Consider the following 18,335-nt stretch of genomic DNA (forward strand, 5'->3'; position numbering starts at 1 on the left):
ACCGGGACGCCTGGTGTTCCAGGGCACGGATGGGGATGTGCGTCCCGTCGATGGCCCCCCGCAGTTGGGGAAGCTGAGGGCGCCGAATCCCCGGATGACGGCGTCCGGGTCGGCGAGACGGACCACCCTGTGGAGCAGCACCTGGTTGATGGCCTTGACCACCTGCGGAGAGAGACACAGCAAAGCGCCAAGCAGTGGGGCGCCCGGGTGGCTGGGAGCGTTCGTGCCCTGGCAGTGCCCCGCGCCCCACTCCCAGAAGCAACCCCCATGGCGGCGTGTAGTACGGCTGGGACAGACCGACCCCTCCGGTGCGGGGCTCTTTCGCCTCCTCCCGCCCCCCCTTTGTCCCTGGGGCGGCCCATCCCCTCCTCACAGCCCCCCTCCCCTCCGGCTCGGTGGCCGACGAGTGCCATACCTGCATGAGCACCGCTCCGACGGTGGATCTCCCCACGCCAAACTGGTTCCCAACGGATTGGTAGCTGTCCAGCTTGGAAGTAAGAATAAGAGCCTCCGGAAAAGGGCGCTTTTTCCGGAGGATCGGGGCCAGTCTAGACGCTCTTTTCCGGCTTTTTTAAAAGCCGGAAAAAAGCGGCGGACATTTTTATTTAAATGCCGCGGGGGATATTTAAATCCCCCGCGGATTTCCCTACGACGACTAGTGAAATTTACATGCCCCTTCCGGAAAAGGGGCCAGTGTAGACGTAGCCTCGGTGTGAGAATCGAACTTGTGAATGAATTGTAATTCCAGTCCTTCCCTGTGTATTTGGCTTGTGGAATTGGTCTGTAACAAAACAGCTACTTGAAGATCTGTTAATGCATGCCCAGGAAGATTAAAGTATTCCCCAGCAGGTTTTTGTCTGTTCTCTTAATGGATATCTGATTTGTGCCTATTAATTTTCTCCCACAAGGACTGTCCAGTTTGTCCAATATATATTGCAGTGGGGCATTGTTGGCATTTGATGGCACAGATTAAATTACTGGATGTGCAGTTGAATGAGCTTCTGATTTGGTGGCTTATGTTGTTGGCTCCAGTAATGAATTTGCTTGTATAGAAATGTGGCCAGCCTTTGGGTATTTATAAACTATTTGTTTCTGGAATTACATTCCATCTCAGTTTTCCCCTTGATATATTTTTTAACTGCTGCTTCTTCTTACTCCTCCCCCTCCCATTTTCTCCTCTTCCATGCCCCTTCCTTCTCCCCTATTTATTTTAGCTCCGGACATACAACACTCTGGTCATCTGTGTGCACAAAAGCTCATGGTCCCATCTACATGTTTCGTTAGTCTTTAAAATGCTACCAGACTATTTGTTGTATGACCATAGTTAGGTTTAAAGTGGAAGGTCCAGCCTGGGACTCACAGCTAGTTGTGTTAGGGATGATGTAAGGCAGAGAGGATGTAGGCGAGGAAGAGGGCCTAAGAGGGTCTCTGCCTGGCCAGATAGAGAGGGAATCACAAGGAGCGACTGTCTCGAGTTGCAGCTGGGGAGCTCTGTGGTTGGTATTAGGGGAAACGATTTCACTGAGGCTGGTGAAACCCTGGAACGGGAGGCCTGGGGACGTGGGGGAATCTCTGTTCTGAGAGGAGAAGGCCAGACTTGACTCCTCAGGTGTCTTCCAGCCCAGTGATTCTATGATTCTGTGAACAGGGACAGAGAGTGGGGTCCCAGGAGAGATTCCCAGTAGCACCAGGCCTAGAAGCTAAAAGAAGGATCTGAGGGGTGCACTGGGCACTGTAACTAGGACGTGGTTTCTCCTGGGCGCGTGTGTTATATTTGTACACACTCAGCTGAACTGCAACATTTCTATCATCATCGTTGTCTGCCCAGGGCTGCAAGAGGCGGGCGCCTGCCTGGTCTAGTGCGGAGATCGTGGACCTCATTGAGGTTTGGGGGGAGGCCTCCAACGTCCACGCTCTCTGCACTAGCCACAGGAATGCGGCTGTCTACAGCCGCATGGTTGCCAGCCTGGCCACCAGAGGCCACCAGCGGACCCGGGAGCAGGTCCACTGCAAAATCAAGGACCTGCGGCAGTCCTACTCCAGGGCCTTGCCAACCCAGAGGCATGCCCTCATTATGAGGCCCTGGACTGCATCCTGGGGGCTCACACAATCCATGCCCCCCCGCGTGGTGATCGACCCTGAGGCAGAGGGCCCCGTCCCTGACACGGAGGAGGAGGAGGAGGATGCTGAGAACCAGGAGCCTGCAGGGAGCCTGCCCAGGACCCAGGACCCCTGAGGCACCCCACAGAGCACATTGGCTGTGTCGTCTGAGGCTGAGGAGGGCTCCACATGTGAGTGCCATCATGCTCCCCTTATGTATATGGGGGGCGTGGGGGGAGAGGGAGCCCAGGAACCATGCACGTGGGCCTTGCACACCATGGAGCAGCAGCTGGGTGTCATGCAGGGGCCCTGGCCCGTTCCCCACACACCAAACTCGCCTTGCAGAGGGGGGCTGGGTTTCACCCACTGTGTCCCCAGGGAGAACTGACCACTGCTCTTGTTTCACCACAGCTGCAGCACCTGGGCCAGCAGGCGCACCAGGAAACTGGAGGACTACCAGCGGCAGCACCTGCAGCTACTGGAGCACCAGCTCTGCACCCAGGACCACTGGGTCTGGGAGGACCTGCGGCTGCGGCAGCAGAGCTTGGAGGCGCTGGAGGAGCAGGGCTGTACCCTCAGAGGCCACCTCCAGACCTTGGTCGACAGGTTCCTGCCTCCTCCTGCTCTGGCCCCTGTGGTTGCCCCAGCTCTCGCTCGTTCTCCCACCCCTGCTCCCCCTCCCACTTCCTCCGCACCCCCCATCCCTCCTGCCCCCCCTCCACACCAACTCCCCCCCGACTCCTCCGCACCTGCAGTGCTGTGAGACGGAAGAGCCAGCAGGACTCCCAACCCTGAGCTTTCCCTTCCTCCCCTTCCTCCCTGTTCCAGCTCCCTCCTCCCAGGTTTGGCCCTCCCCTCTCCCACCCTCATTCCTCCCTCTCCCCACCCCAATTATGTACAATAAAAATAGGTTTTTTGGCAAAACAGGTGTTTTTATTTTACATTAGGAAGGGGGGATAGGGAAGAGAAAGGGGAAGGAGGGGAGGGTGGAAGAAGGCCCCAAGGGGCATGCAGGAAGAGTTCAGTCCTCCTTCTCCATCTGGAAGCTCTCCCGTAGGGCTTCCCGGATCTGGACGGCCCCCTGCTGGGCCTCCCGGATGGCGACGGTGTGGGGCTGCGCATACTGGCCAGCCATGTGGTCAGCCTCAACCATCTAGGATGGCAGGAAAGCCTCCTCCTTCTGTTCACATAAATTGTGCAGCACACAACATGCTGGCACCATGGTCGGGATATTGTGCTCGGTGAGGTCGAGGTGGGTGAGGAGCCACCGACACAGACAGGCGGAGATGAAAACACTTTGCTGTCCTTCGGCGAAGTAGGCAAGCAATTGGAAAATCTGAGAACCGGCTGTCCAGGGGGGTCCCTTTAAGCACAAGTCTCAGATAGCCTCAGACAGCAGCCACACAAAGCAACTACTGACCTGATGCCCTGCCGGAACTGATTTCAGCTGCCCTTAAATGCGACCCAGTGTCCAATCAGTGTGGACGCGCTATTTTGAATGAGCAAAACGCTAATTTGAATTAATTTTTTGGTCTAGATGCGTTAGTTCGAATTAGCGCTGTAGTGTAGACATACCCTCTGACTCCTGTAACCCTCGTTCTATGAGGAATAAGGGAAGTCTTAGGAAGAGAGCTTTATTTCAAAATAAGTGCTGTGTAGAGGCTCTCAATTTCGAATTAAGATGCACAATTGACGTAGCTCACTTTGCATAGCTCAGTGGTCCTCAACCTTCTGGGGTTGCTGGGCGCCTGGGTGCAGGGCCTCTCATGCGCATGGGGGCAGAGCCATCCATACACTACACACCCGGGGCCACCCAGATGCCACGTGCCTGGGGCCAGCGCCGCTCCTATGCCACGTGCCCAGGAGCTGACAGAGCCCATGTGTGGTGCACCCAGAGCTGGCGCTGCTCCTGAGCCACACACCCAGGGCAGGGGGTCGCCCATACACCATGCACCCGAGGCCAGAACATCCCATGCGCTGCGTGCCTGGGGGTAGGGCTGCCACCTCCCATTTGCCACGTGCCCAGGGCCGACGCGGCCCCTGTGCTGTGCACCCAGGGGCGGGGCCGCCCATGTTCTGAGCATCAGGGGCTGGTCCTGCCCCTGTGCTGCACACCGAGCTGGGGGCACTGCCCAAGCGCCGCGCACCCAGGGGCCAGTGCCGCCCATGCGCTGCATGCCCATGGGCGGGGCTGCCTATATGCCGCACACCCGGGGGCAGGGCCAGCCCCAATCACTTAGCAGGCACACTGAAATGGCCCAGCGGGCACTATGTTGGGGACCACTGGCATAGCTTATTTCGAGTTCAGCCCTGCTGTGGAGACGCACCCTAACAGGGTTCAAGAAAGATGTGGATGAATTTGTGGAGGTTAGGTCCTTCGATACTTATTAGGCAGGATGGGTAGGGATGGTGACCCTAGACTCTGTTTGCCAGGGGCTGGGAATGGGAAAAGGGAAGGGATCACTGGATGGTTCCCTGTTCTGTTCACTCCCTCTGGGGCACCTGGCACTGGCCACTGTGGGCCGACAGGACACTGGGCTGGACGGGCCTTTGGTCTGACTCCATATGGCCGCTCTCATGTCCTTAAAGAGCCCAGCCCTGCTGCACCCAAGTGTATCTGCACTGACACATACGCAGCAGCGCAGGGTCCTGGGGACCTGATTCCAGTCGTGAGTTCACAGAGAATCTGAGTCCTGCTTCTGTTCAGTAGAATAGTCTGAACGGCAAACACCCCTCCCCCCACAAAGGAATACTCAATGGAGACAACAAAGCTCCCCCCCCCCACCTTTGTGGCAAAAATCCATTTCCTAGAGGGGGGAACACACCAGAGAGCAACCGGACAGGAACAGATGGAAACATTTTATTAAAGCGAATGATTCACACACAGTTCCCCACACACAAGTTGCACAATAAGACTAGGCAGGGAAGGGGTGCCTGGCATCTGTGTGTCAGGGGCCTAGGAATGGGCGACAGGGGAGGGATCACTGGATGTTCCCTGTTCTGTTCCCTCCCTCTGGGGCACCTAGCACTGGCCACTGTGGGCCGACAGGACACTGGGCTGGATGGGCCTTTGGTCTGACCCAGTCTGGCTGCTCTGATGTTCCCTGGTGAGCGCCCCACAGCCCAGATCCCATCCTTGGGGCTCAGGCTGGTCCATCCCTTCCTGCTCACAGACTCTCTGGCCACTGACTAGCTCAGGCAGCTCCCTGTCAGGCCCGCTGGCTTGTCCCAGACACTCCCATCCCCCGTCACTCAGGCTGGGGGCTCACAGCGTCGTGCCAGGGATTTTCTGGGCAGCTACAATTCCAGGCAGCAACATTCAGCGTTGCAATAGCCCAGCCCCTGCCTGGAGCTCGCTCCTTGTCTCCAGCTCTGCAGGGGAGAGCAATGTTCCCAGCAGGCAGCAGCTTCAGGAGCCAGGGCCGACTGCTTTCCTGAGCCCTGCTGACCATGAGAGTTCTCAAGCCAGGGGGGTTAGTGAGGAGCAGAGCCATTGGGTTGGTCGATTTGTGTGACCTGATCTGAACTCTGCCTGTCCCCAGCCCGGCTGTTATTTCTGTCCCTGCTCAGTTCTCACATCAGTCCTTCAGGGCTTGTCTGCTCCCGGGGGCTGCAATAGGTTTCTTCCGCCTATTTCTTCTTCCTAAGGGCGGGAGCTTTCAGGGATCATAGAGAGGAGGAGGCAGAGGCTGGGTACAGGGGAGTACTCCAGGTTCACAGAGACTGGGGTGTGTGAGGCCAGAGGGGCTGGTGTCAGGGAGATATTTGGAGCCAGTTTTTCGTGTCGCCCACCCGGAGCCAGGGTCGGATTCTCTCACCAGGGAGGGAGCCCGGCGGGAAAGTGTAAATTGGGGCCTCAGTAGCAGCATCGATAAATGTCACCTGCCCCCGGTCACAGTCCAGACAAACCCGGATCCTGCTCGGGGGGCTCAGGGACAGGGGGGTCACAGGGTCAGTGAGAGCCTGGAACTGGTCCCCCCACCGCCCCACAGCCCAGATCCCATCCTTGGGGCTCAGGCTGATCCCTCCCTTCCTGCTCACAGACTCTCTGACCACCCCCACAGCCCAGAATCGCCCACCCCCCTCCTCCACCTCCCAGTAATGTCTCCCCAAGGTGAAGCCCTCACGGCCCAGCACACAGGGCACAGTGTTAAATCTCTCCGGGGTGTCGGGCAGTGGCTGCCATGTGTCTGTCCCTCTCACACGTTTCCCATCTTCCGACAGGAAGAGCCAGGGATGCACCGTGTCTGGATCCAGAGTCACGTTGGCTGCGGGGAGGGGGGAGAATCAGAGCGTGAGGGGCAGAGCTCGGCCCGGGGGGGTCGATGGCGTCAGGGACAGAATCTGCCCCAGCTGGGCAGTGACTCAGGGACTCTCCTGTCTCCAGGGGCGCCCGGCTCTGAGTGGGGAGCAGCCCTGAGGTCTCTGCCCAGCCCAAGGGGCAGCTCACTCCCCGGCAGGGAGGGGCCGTGGCAGAGAGAAGGGGTCAGAGGGGCCCTGACACTGGGAATCTGCCCCCCTCTCCCTGGGCCGGGGACAAGCGACTCTGGGCCGGGAGCCCCCAAATACTTGGATGCCAATATCTGAACGGCAATGTGACATGGATTCACCTCCACTTGGGCTCTCGCTGATCCTGCACCATTGTCGTTTGACACAAACTCTGTGGCTGTGGCTAATCTGAGCCTCATACCAAGATGTTTCCCGCCCTGCAAGTCATGCACATTGACACACTAGCTGGGCTGACACTGCCCACGTGATGGGCCCTGCAATGTTCTTATGCTGCTTGGGGGGGGGGGGGGGAAGGGCGCAGAGTGGGATGGAGCAGGCCCTGAGGGAGGGGAGCTCCCCTGGACTGAGGCTCCCTGGCTAAGCAGGGGGTAGGGGGTCAATGCCAGGGGGAGGGACAGGAGTGGGTGGGGGCTGGGCTGTGCGGGGCCTGGCCCCACTTAGCTCTTCCCCCACCAGGGCTCCCACTCAGCTGACGAGATTCCCTGGGGCCCGGCCTTCCTGCTCCCGGGCTGGCAAAGCTGAATCACTCACAAGCAGGCCGAGGGGCCGAGCCTCAGAGCCGGCCTGGGCACCGCGCTGCAGGGAGGGGCAGGGCAGAGGCTGCCTGAGCAGCGAGGGTCGCTGTGACCCGAGGAAATCATGAGGGGCTGGGGCTAGTGGGGGGGTCTCAGGCCAGGGCCTCGCAGAGGCAGCTCTGAGCAGCAGGAGGAAGCTGGGGAGCAGGGGCAGGCAGCAGCAGAGATGTCATCGACTCCCCTTCTGTCCCTCTCAGGAGCGGGGGGGCACCTATGGGGCAGCGACTCTGGGTTGGTGCTGCCAAGGCTGAGGCCGGGGACACGGCCAGGGACCGGGGGTGGGGCACATGCAAGAGGCAGCAGCTGCGCAATGGGGCTGTGGCGAGTCCCTGGGTTACTGCTCGGTGCCTCTTCTCTTTTCACAAGTGTCTTTTGTTCCGCTCAGACCCTGGGCTTCAGGCTTTGGGGGAGGCCGGGGGTGCTGGTTACTGGAGGGAACTTCACACTCAGGCAGGAAGTTGGGTGCTGGAGGGGCTCAGGGCTCTGGGGAGCCCTGGGGATGAGGCTTTGGGATGCAAGAGGGGGCTCCAGTTTTGGGGAGGGACTCTGGGCTGGGGGGTTGGGCTCTGGGCAGGGGCTGTGGGGAGGCTTGGGATGAGGAATTGGGAGCAGGAGGTGGCTTCTGGCTTGGAGGAAACTCAGGGTTTGGGGGGGGGTAGTTTGGCTGGGGCCTGGCCAGTGGTGCCAAGCAGCCTGCCTGGTGCCTGCCTGTCCTGGGGCACCGCACTGCGCCTGGCAGTGGCCAGCAGGCCTGGCTCTGAGGGGGGCATGAGGCTCTGAGGCAGCTCACCTGGGCTGTGAGCTCCTAGGGATGCCTCCAGCGCAGCCGGCAGAGTGACTGGAGGGAGAAGGATAGAAGAGGTGAGATTGCAGGTTTGCAGAGTGAAATCTCTTCCCCCACCCATCCCTGCTGCACCCCTCCCTGGGACACGCCTCTGTCCCTCCTTCACCCCTCCAGCCCCACATCCTCCCCACCCCTCTCAGGGACAGGCCTTGGGCCTGCAGCTGCAGGGAGGATGCACAAGAGGCCCCTGTGCTGGAGGGACCCCTCGCCGTGGGGGAGGGGCTTTCTCCTTCCCTGCAGCCCCTTGGCCCAGGCAGGCTGCCAGGCGGGACCAGGGAGGGGCTGGGCTCAGCTCTACCACACGGCCTGTGACTGAGGGTTCAGATGTCGGGTGCTGCCCTTTGGCCCCAGGGCTGGCTCTCAGCAGGGATGTGCCAAGTTAAGGGGCTAACCAGGAGGCAGCACCCTGGCTGGGCCGTGCTCACTGGGGCTGGTTCACCAGGACCCGGTGGGGGTGGAGAAGCTCCGCGCCGGCCACGGGCAGGGGGCTGCTCCTGGGCCTGCGGTGGTTGGGATTCTCCAATGGGAGCTGGGAGCCGGCAGCAGCCCCCACCCAGGGCTGGTGGTGAGAGCCCCGCAGGTCGGGGGCTGCTCCAGCGGGGATGGGGCAGTCGCAAGCCAGACCCACTCAGTCGGATAACAGGTTAAACTCGAGGTTTGCATCCCAACTGAGAGTCACGTCTGGCTGCAGATGGGGGGAGGGAGGGCCCAGTGACTCCCCACACCCTGTGACAGCAGAACATGTCAGACATGGGAAGGGGCAGTCAGAGCATCACAGGAGAAATGCATCATCCTCCCCCACCCCCCCATGCCCCAGGAGAAGGGAACGGGGCAGAATTTGTTTCTCTCTCTGGCATTTCTCACTCCCACAGTCAGGCTGTGTCTAGACTGGCAAGTTTTTCCGCAAAATCAGATGATTTTGCGGAAAAACTTGCAAGCTGTCTACACTGGCCGCTTGAATTTCTGCAAGAACACTGATGATCTCATGTAAGATCGTCAGTGTTCTTGCGGAAATACTGTGCTGCTCCCGTTCGGGCAAAAGTCTTTTTCCGAAAGACCTCTGCGCAAAAGGGCCAGTGTAGACAGCACAGTAGTGTTTTCCGCAAAAAAAGCCCCGATCGCGAAAATGGCGATCGGGGCTTTTTTGTGGAAAACCGCATCTAGATTGGCCACAGACGCTTTTCCGCAAAAAATGCTTTTGTGAAAAAGCGTCCGTGCCAATCTAGACGTGCTTTTCCGAAAATGCTTTTAACGGAAAACTTTTCCATTAAAAACATTTCCGGAAAATCATGCCAGTGTAGACGTAGCATCAGTGTAATAGCAAAGGCTGCTTCTGAACAAACAAGGGTTCAATGAATCAACCTGAGTGTCCTGCACCCCCCGTCTGTACCATGCGCCCTGTTCGGTCCCTCCTAGGTACCTTTGAACACCCTCAGACTCTTGGACAGCACAACAGTTTGCTGGGAGAAATTACGGACTTGCTCTTCCAGTTCAGGAGCCATCTCCTCTGGCTGCTGGGCCTGCCCCTCCTCACACCTGGGGAGAAACAACGTCCCCTGGTGACCCTGCACTGAGTGACTCAGTTCTTACCCTCTGGCAGTGAGTCGCTGCTCTGATGGGACTGGAGTGAGAATTTCTCTAGTTCTCCCAGCCTGAGAGCAGGGGTAGCGCAGCCCCAGGGCCAGGCGACCTTCCCCGCAGGGACTCAGGAATGCTCCCCATGTCCGGCCTGGGGAGACCAGCTCTGGGGACAAAGGGGAATTGAGTCTCCTTGGCCAACTCACTCCTGGGCCTCCAGGCGCTGAGGGACGGGAGGTTCCCAGGGGCCGGGCTGTAGAATCTGCCCTAGGGACTAGACCAGTGATCACCAAACAGTCGATGGGATTTGCTGGTAGATCCTGGAACCTCTGACAGGGGATCCTGACTGGTTTGGCCTAGAGGCGAGTGAGCCCAGCTCTTCAGCAGCCCCGCCCCCCACTGCTGGGCATCTCCTGCCCTTTGCCTTGGAGTTGTTTCCCCCGGGGGGGGGGGCGGGAGTGGTGGAGGTCCTGCTTTCTGTGCCGGGCAGGGCAGGGCGAGGAGGGCCCTGATGTCAAGGTGCCTCCCTCCCATCCTGCATCCTGTGTCCACAGAGCAGAGAGGGGGCACAACAGGACTAGGGATACAGCAAGTTTGCTGGCTCCTTTGGGAGTGGTGCAGGGCCAGGATCGGGTCAACCTGCCTTATCCCACTGCCCCACCACCCAGGAGCCATCTGAGATGAGCAGTGTCCAGTCAGCGCCTACATCCTGAAACCCTACCCCAGTCATGAACCCCCTCCTGGACCCCAAGCTTATCCCTAGCCCTGAGCCCCCTGCATCCAAACACCCTAGGAGCCTGCACCTACAACCCCCTCCTGCACCCCAAACCCCTGTCCTAGCCCTTAGCCCCTCCGCATCCAAACACCCTCCCAGAGCCAGCACCTTGAACCCCTCCAGCCTCCCAACAGCCTGCCCCAAGCTCAGCTCACATCCCTTAATCCAAGACCAGAGGCTGCAGCCCAACCCTCTGCCCCTGCCTGGTGAACATGAGTGATGATGGGGGAGGGATGGAGTGAGCAGGGGCGGGGCCTGAGAGAGGCGGGGCCAGTCACACAAAGGAGGCGGGGCCAGGGTATTTTGGTTTGAGGTAGATCTTGGATTGCACTTCAGTTCAAAAAGTGCTTAAAAAGGTCAGAGACCCCTGGACTAGACTGAGACACCAGCTCCCCGCGCCCCCACTCATCCCACACAGGACTCCAAACAGCCCTCGGGCGGGACAGACCCTGGATCCCTGCTGCCCTGGGCTGAATGGTGCCCAGCGCCCAGCAGGGACAGGCTCACGTCCCACCCCTCAGTCCTGGGGCAGCCAGTCCCCAGGGAGGTGGCAGCTCCAGGAAACACTTGAGGTCACTGAATGGAGAATTCCAGAGTCTGCACAATGAGACTCAGATTGAAGTTTATCAGAGAAATTTGTGCCCAGCCTGTGACCTCTCCTCCCAACCCCCTCCATTTGGCTGTGGAGCCCTGGGGAACGTGGTGCTCACATCAGCTCCTCGCTCGTCCCCTCACACCGCACAGGGCTGGGAGAGCAAGAGCCACGTACCTGCTCAAGGTGCTCCTGATATCCTGGAGGAGAGAGGGAGAGAAAAGAGCATCAGCCCCACACGGCACACAGGGAATAGCCCATCAGACAGACAAAGGGGCCCCAGAGAAGGGTTTAGATGTAGCTCTGTGCCTGGGACTCTGCAAAGCCCAGCAGTCGCTCACATGTCAGCAAAGCACCCGCCGAGTTACACCCAGACCTGACAGCTGGACCCCAGCGCTTGTGATTCAGGAGCCTCCCTTCCCTGGGTGGGGGGCTGGGCTGTTTCCCCTCGGTCTCACCTGCAGAAATTCACTCGCTGGCTTCTGACACGTCCCCTCCAGCTCCTCGATCAGCTCACTGAGACGGGAAATCTGCTCCGAGAGTTTCCTGTCATTCTCGGTCTGGTGCTTCACAAGCTCCTCCTCCAGCTTTTGCAGCTGGGCCAGCAGGAGTCGCTCTTGCTCCTCCAGGAACTGCCGCAGCTGCTGAAACTCGGCCACAACCTTCTGCCGCTCGACTTGTGTCTGTTCCTGTGTGAAAACAGGGAAAGGGCTGGTCGGGGGCAGTAATGGAGCCTGAAGGCCCTTAACAGTCTGGCAAGAGAGACAATATCTAAGACATTGTGCAGGGACCAGGGCTGAGCTGTCAGACCTAGAGCTGCGGCTGGAGGTCAGGATCTAAAGTCAGAGTCAGACCCAGAGCCTGAGTCAGGATCTTACTAAGGGCTGCGGCCAGAACTAATATCCAGAGTCATGACAAAGGCCGAGCCAGAATCAGTGTCTGGAGCCATGTGGGGGCAGGACTGAGGTTGGATTCAGGCAACCAAGTGACATGACAAGCCAGAGTCAGCGACAGGCAGCAGTGCCCCAGGCCAAACCTGGTAACACCAGGGCTGAGCCAGGGTCCGGGACCAGCCCAGCAACAGACAAGGAAGGAACTCAGTTGTTTGTATCATGGCCCACGGCTCCGTCAAGTGTATCTAACTATCACACATCCATAGGGTGACCAGATTTCCCCATGCCAAATATAGGACACCAAGAGGGGGTGCTGCAGGCACTTGGGGCTTTAGCCCTGTGGAGGGCAGGGGAGGAGCAGCACTTGTGCTTCAGCTGTGCAGCGGCAAGGGAACTTCAGCCCTGCAGCATGTGTGTGTGTGTGTATGTGTGTGTGTGTGTGTGTGTGTGTGACTCAGGGCTCTAGCCCTGTAATGAGGAGGGAAGGGGGGATCCAGCCCCATGGGGAAGGGGCAGAGGGGAGCCACCAGCATTTGGGGTTTCAGTGGCTGAAGCCCAGAGCACCAGTTTTCCCTCTGGGGTGGTCCCCTTTCACAAGTGGCGTGCCATGATTTAACCTGTTCACAGATCTGTGTGCTGGGGTCGGAGGGGAGGCAGGGCCAGGCTGGGTACGGTGACCATATTTTCAGAACCAGCTGCAGCAAAGGAGAACGGTTCAATTTAAACGAAACAGATTCAGTATTTTAAATTTCTTATGTCAGTTTATCAAAATTCATTTTAAATAAAGTAAAATATTAACTTATGTCCAACACCAAATGTTTCAATGCCTCTGTATTTATGGGAAGGGTCAGCTGGAGACCACACAAGTGAGAAGCAAAAAACCTCCTCCAAAAAATCCTCAGCCTTTACTGATGTGGCCCCCAACAGAGGGTCCATCTACACTTTACAGTTTTTCCGGGATAGCAGATGTATCCCAGAAAAACTGTTCTGCGTCCAGGGACTCATTTGTTCTTTCACTTTTTTTCGCAGATGAGCAAACACGCTTTTTTGGAAGCCCCTGCATTCCTCATTCTATGGGGAATAAGGGGGCTTCTGAAAAAGGGTTTTTATTTTTCTGACATTTGGCCCAGTCTAGACAAAAGAATCGGGAAAAGATATGCAGAACACGGGGCACATTTTGCACAGCTTTTTTTTAAACAAAACTATGTCTAGCTGTACCCTTAGACACCTCACTCCCCTGGTGCCTCCAGCCTCCCCTCACATCGTCCCTTTGTTCCAGCTTCATTCCTCTCAGCCCCATGATTCTCTCCACCCCCACAGACTGATCCCCCTGCATTGACCCCTGTCCCCTCCCATCCTTCCCTCGCAGCCTCCTTCATCCCCCCTCCTGCTTTCCCAGTGCACACCAGTAGGGCAGCAGTAGCTGCCACAAGGAGAGGCAGGGGGAGGGGCAGAGTCTTTTTCCTGCCTGGCCCAGTCCTGTGCTTGCAGGCTGCTGCAGGCAGAACTCTGTCTCCAGCCAAGCAGGGTACTGGGGAAGGGGCTCCCTACCCCCCGCCCCAGTCCATGGGGAGCAACCCGGGCACAGGCACATTGTGTCAGCTGTTCAGCCCTGACACCTCCCAAAGCAAGAAACCTGTAGCTGTGAGGAGGTGGGGTTAACCTCTTAGCTCCCAAGAGCTGCATCCCCAGGCTGGGTAGAGGCAGCCCCATATGCACCTCTTCCACCCATTCCCAGCTGGAAGCTGCAGCACAGGCTCCCTGCTTTGTGGGGGAAGGGGCCACCGAAAATTGGCTCATGAGCCACTTGTGGCCCATGAGCTGCAGGTTGCCAATCCCTGAAACCCTGCTGAGCGCTGGCTGCTCTGTGGAGATACGGGACAAAGTCAGAATGCTGGGAACAGCCCTTAAATATCGGACAGTCCTGGGAGAAATAGGACGAATGGTCACTCTCGGCATCCAAACGTCTGGATCCAGAGCTGAGCTTCCCAGGTCCAGAGTTCTACCAGCCCCTCCCCTGCTTGCCCTGCAGAGCTGTTGGGTTGAGGCGATGGGCTGGGACCTGTGGGCTGGGGCCAAGCCCTCTGTCACGGGGTCACCGGCCCCATGCCTCATGGGGGCGTCAATATGGCCCAGCAGCTGAATCTCTGACTCCCCCCGCCCCCGGTCTGGGGGTCAATATTGCCCAGCGGCTGAGTCTCTAATGCCCTTTGTTGTGGCGTAACAGTTTGGGATGTAGAGGGGTCCAGGCCCTCCCTCTCCACCGGGCCCCAGCCCAGGGCCCTATCAGTGATTGGCAGCTCCCATCACTGGCTCGACGCGGAGCCAAGGCTGCCAGGGCTCTTCCTGCTCCCTGCCCTGGGCTGCTTCCTACCCCGCTCCCCTGACTGGCACAGCTAGGGGTGCCAGGTGTCTGGTATTCAACCAGACTGTCTGGTTTTTGGGTCCTCTGTCTGGTAAAAAATTCAGAAAATACCAGACATGTGCAATGTCCAGTATTTTCTGGTCTTCTGGCTGGGCGCCTGACGGCAGCCTGGTGGAGGTGGGAGGAGTGGCTGGGAGACAGGGCGCGATCGGCACTGGGAGCCTCTCGTTGTGTCTGACCTAGGAGTGATGCCTTGGGGAGGAGGAGAAGCCCTGTCTGTGCTCCTGAGCGCTGATCAAGCATGTTCTGGAGCCGTAGTCGGACTCGCTCGTGCTTCAATGGGACCGTGCATGGGAGAGGCAGCGCTCCAGGATCTGCATGTACCTGGGTCAGCCCCGTTCCCTGCCAGCTGATTCTCTCCTCCCCCCGCCCCCGACCTTTCCCAACCAGTCCCGCTGCCCCGGCCCCCTTCCGGCCAGCCCTGCTTCCTGCCAGCTGGTTCTCCTCCTACTACTACTTCTCACCGGCCACCCCCCAATCTGCCCCAGCCAGCCCCACTGCCCCCGACCCTCTCCCATCAAGTGTGTCCGGTATTTTTACTGAAGCTTCCTGGTAACCCTAGGCACAGTCCCCACCTGTGTGGGTGGATGCTGGTGCGGCGGCTGCATCCGGTGGGGCGGAGTCTAGCCCGGCCGCCAGCCACAGTCATTATGGCAGCTGATGTCGGTGTGGTGGTTGTGGCTGCAGCTCCGGTTGGGTCGGCGATTCGGGCTCCAACCACAAGGGCAGCTGCTCCTGTGCTCCCGCAGGAGCTCCAGCCCCTCCCCAGGTCAGCCCCAGCCGAGCTGCTCCTCTGGCCTTATACCGGGCCTGCAGCTGGAGCACGCCCAGCAGGGGAGGGGCCTTCTTAGCCCAGTAGGCCTGGTTAGCCTCACGTTGGCCAGCGCAGAGCGAGTACACCCCGTCAAACCCTCCAACGGGGGCCCAAAGGGGAAACTGCAACAGCGGCACCCAGACCTCCAGGCCCTTTAAATCTCCACCAAACTGCTGGGGGCATCCACACCCCTTCCGTCTGAGGTTCCACCCCTTCCTGGAGCATGGAGCTGCCTCCTCCCCCCCCCCCCCCCCCCCCCGCTGACCTTGCTTAGGGGACAGTCAAGGGTGTCAGCTCCCCTGACTGGGGTACAAAACATTTGATCCTTCACAGCCAGATACTTGACTGTATGTTTTCATCACAAGGGGGGGGACTTTTTTACACTTTGCTCCCAATATCCCATAAGGGGCCGTGTCCGAGTCTCCTGGGAAACAACCCTTGTGTTTTGGGAGAAGTTTGTTTTGAACATCACAGTGAATAGAAATTCATTCATTCATTAAAATGCAGCTTCCTTCTTTTACACAGAGAGAATATTTGTGACACACACACTATCCCATGATCACGGAGAAACACACATAAACCCACCTTCATCAAGACCACAGAGAAATCTCACAATAAACAACCCTAAGCCCCAACTATGTCTCTCAGCTGGTGAAAAACAACAGACACCTACCAGAAACTCCTGGCTTCTCTGCTCACTGGTCTCCTTTAAGCTCAGCAGCTTCGCTCTCCTTTCCCTCAGAGTCGCCACATGGGCCTGGAGTTTTTCCTGTACAACAGAAATGAGTTAGTGGGTTTATTTTGGAGCGGTGACTGTGTTTGTAGGGGGTGTTTTCCCACCCAAGCTGCAAGACAATTCTCAGTCTTCCTAGACAGATTCCATGGGAAGGTGATATCTTCTACCTGTCGGGTGAGAGAGCCGAGCTTTGAGGCTTTCACAGAGCTCAGCTCTGGGGAACAGACGTTTTCCTGCACCTGAACACGTGGTGACCATGAGACTCCCTGCCCTGCCTCTGTGCCACTCTAGGTCCCTTTGCACACACAGGCCCTTGCCTAGCTATGGGAGCTGCAGCCACCGTGTTTTCAAAGCAGAGTCGATAGAACGAGCCCCAACTTGTTCCTTCCCAGGCCTACCACCAAACTGAGTCCAGCTGCTCCCTTAAGATCTCTGTGCTGTATCTGCTGCATAGAGACTGCTTACAGGATGCCTTTTGCCTTGTAACTAACACACGCCTGTTGTGTCGGACAAATGTTCTTGTATGCTCAGAGATTAGCTCCTGCATTCTGCAATGTGTCTTCTTTACCGTCTGCCCTTCGCTTGTGATGTTACACCGACTCCCAGGGAATGGCTCCTGAGGTCCCTGCCAGCCTTGGGATTCTGTGATTTATCCATATGACACGGTTACAGCTGTGTGGGGCAACCTGTGATGCCATTAACAAGTAATTGCAATCCAAAGTTATTACTCATTGGACTGAACAGCAGCTTAGTCCCTTGTATTCCTGGGCAGCTTCCTCTGCGTGATGAGCCCGGGAACAGATGCCAAGCCAGACAGGCAGAAGTCTGATCTATCTCAGAACAGTTTCAGAGCCTCCTGGTGCTCCCTACGCACCCTCCTGACCCCTTTGCTGCCTCTGAACGTTGTTTCTGTGTCCGTCACCAGCCACCTGTCTGACCGGAGGTTTCCCTGTTGCCGTTTGTCGTTATTGGGGGCCGTGCCTGGGCCGTCAGGGCTGTGGTGGGGGCAGCTCGCTCCCTCCCTCCTTTCCCGGCCTGGCAGCAGCACAGACACATCTTGCTTCAATCCTGTGTGAGGGAAAGTGCCTGTCGCAGGGCTGTGGGGCCCACCTCTCCCTAGGGGTAGAATCACAGCTCTGGAAAGAGCCCTGAGAGGTCTTCAAGTGCAGCCCCTGCATGCACGGCAGAGTGCCGGGTGCCATGAGTGCTCAGGGATCCCTGCACCTGCCCACAGGAAGGAGCCTGAAGGGGACAGCTTTAGGTGGGGCCAGAGATCAGGGGAGAAAATCTGGGAAATGGGGAGATACAGGGGCTTGGAGAGACTGAGTCTGAAAAGGGAAGGGTGAAATTAACCTGCATCCAGAGTGGGTCCTACCTTGTGTGGCTGGGCAGCCTCGTCCAGGGGCAGCACCGGGTGAGATCTGTGCTCAGGGGATCTCCAGCAAACTGCACACACGGCTTCCCAGTCCTCCTCGCAGAACAGATCCAGGCCTTTGCCATGTCTCCCACATAGATTCTCTTTGCCTGGGCTGAAATCCAGTTTTTTGAGTATTTCTACAATATTTGCGAGCTGGTAGTTACTCTGGAGGACCCCTTTCCGGATTCGGGCTCTGCAGCTGGGGCAGCACAAGGGGTCAGAGTCCAGCTCTCCCCATGTCTCACAGTACTGAGTGATGCAGCCTCGGCAGAAGTTGTGCCCACAGTCTGTGCTCACTGGGTCTGTGAGATACTCCAGGCAGATGGGACATTTGGATTCCTCTTGGATTTCCCGTGCAGGAGTCGCTGCGGCCATGGCTGCTGGGAGCTCTCTGGACTTTGTTCTCTCTGCACCAGGACTGGGTTTGGTGATAGTGGGAGGCCCACGCCCCACCTCATAGCAGCTGCACAGGTACAGGGTGAGGTGAAGAGAAAGGAAGGGCTGGAGGGAGGAGCTGCAGAAAAATAAAGAGAGGAGGAAGCAAGAAATCCATAAGCAAGCCATGGGGAGCGGGGGTGGAGGTGCGGGGGGGTGTTTAAAGCAGCAGAAGGGAATGAAAGGAAAAGGGGAGAAAGCGACACACAAGAACATAAAAGCTTAGAGCCAGGGTCTGTCTACGTGGTACGTGTCTGAGATTGGGTCCGGCTGGCTTGGACTCTAGTGTCTAGCCCATGCTGGCACCTTGCTGCTGCAGCCTCCCTGCTATTGGCCAGGGGCTCACCCCAGCGGGGTCAGCATGCGCACATGTATTGATCTAGGAACCACACGTGCCCCCAGTCGAACTAGCACATTCTTACCTCACAGTGCGGGCATCCATGGCCACACACCTGCTTGCAGTGAATTAGGAGATGGGAACGAACTCCCCAAGTCACTGCAGTGACACTGTGGCTACGTCTACACTGGCAGCTTCTTGCACAAGAACTCTTTTGTGGAAGACCCCTTGTACAAAAACTCTTCCAGAAGAGAGCGTCTACACTGGCATGTGCTTTTGCACATGAGCGTCCATGGCAGTGTAGA

At 58.0% G+C, this 18,335-nt stretch overlaps 1 protein-coding gene across 1 annotated transcript; it reads right to left on the reverse strand.

The window, feature by feature from the left end:
- Positions 1-4,951: 4,951 nt before the first annotated feature.
- On the reverse strand, positions 4,952-17,715 carry LOC112546901 (E3 ubiquitin-protein ligase TRIM10-like). Its single transcript, XM_089770630.1, has 7 exons — positions 17,217-17,715; positions 15,779-15,874; positions 11,432-11,662; positions 11,151-11,173; positions 9,449-9,564; positions 7,975-8,022; positions 4,952-6,368 (listed from the first exon to the last, which is right to left on the reverse strand). The coding sequence occupies exons 1-7, from the start codon at positions 17,631-17,633 to the stop codon at positions 5,854-5,856; spliced, it is 1,446 nt and encodes a 481-aa protein (XP_089626756.1). The 5' UTR covers positions 17,634-17,715; the 3' UTR covers positions 4,952-5,853.
- Positions 17,716-18,335: the final 620 nt, after the last annotated feature.

The sequence above is a fragment of the Pelodiscus sinensis genome, chromosome 19 (genome assembly GCF_052426305.1).
Source record: "Pelodiscus sinensis isolate ZL-2025 chromosome 19, ASM5242630v1, whole genome shotgun sequence".
In the NCBI taxonomy this organism is placed as follows: Eukaryota; Metazoa; Chordata; order Testudines; family Trionychidae; genus Pelodiscus; species Pelodiscus sinensis.

Coding starts and splice junctions, on each gene's coding strand:
- LOC112546901 (XM_089770630.1), bottom strand. CDS start 17,633: ATGGCCGCAGCGACTCCTGCACGGGAAATCCAAGAGGAATCCAAATGT. Junction 11,174..11,431: donor CAGCGAGTGAATTTCTGCAG/GTGAGACCGAGG, acceptor TCTCTCCTCCAG/GATATCAGGAGCACCTTGAG. Junction 9,565..11,150: donor ATCAGGAGCACCTTGAGCAG/GTACGTGGCTCT, acceptor GTTTCTCCCCAG/GTGTGAGGAGGGGCAGGCCC.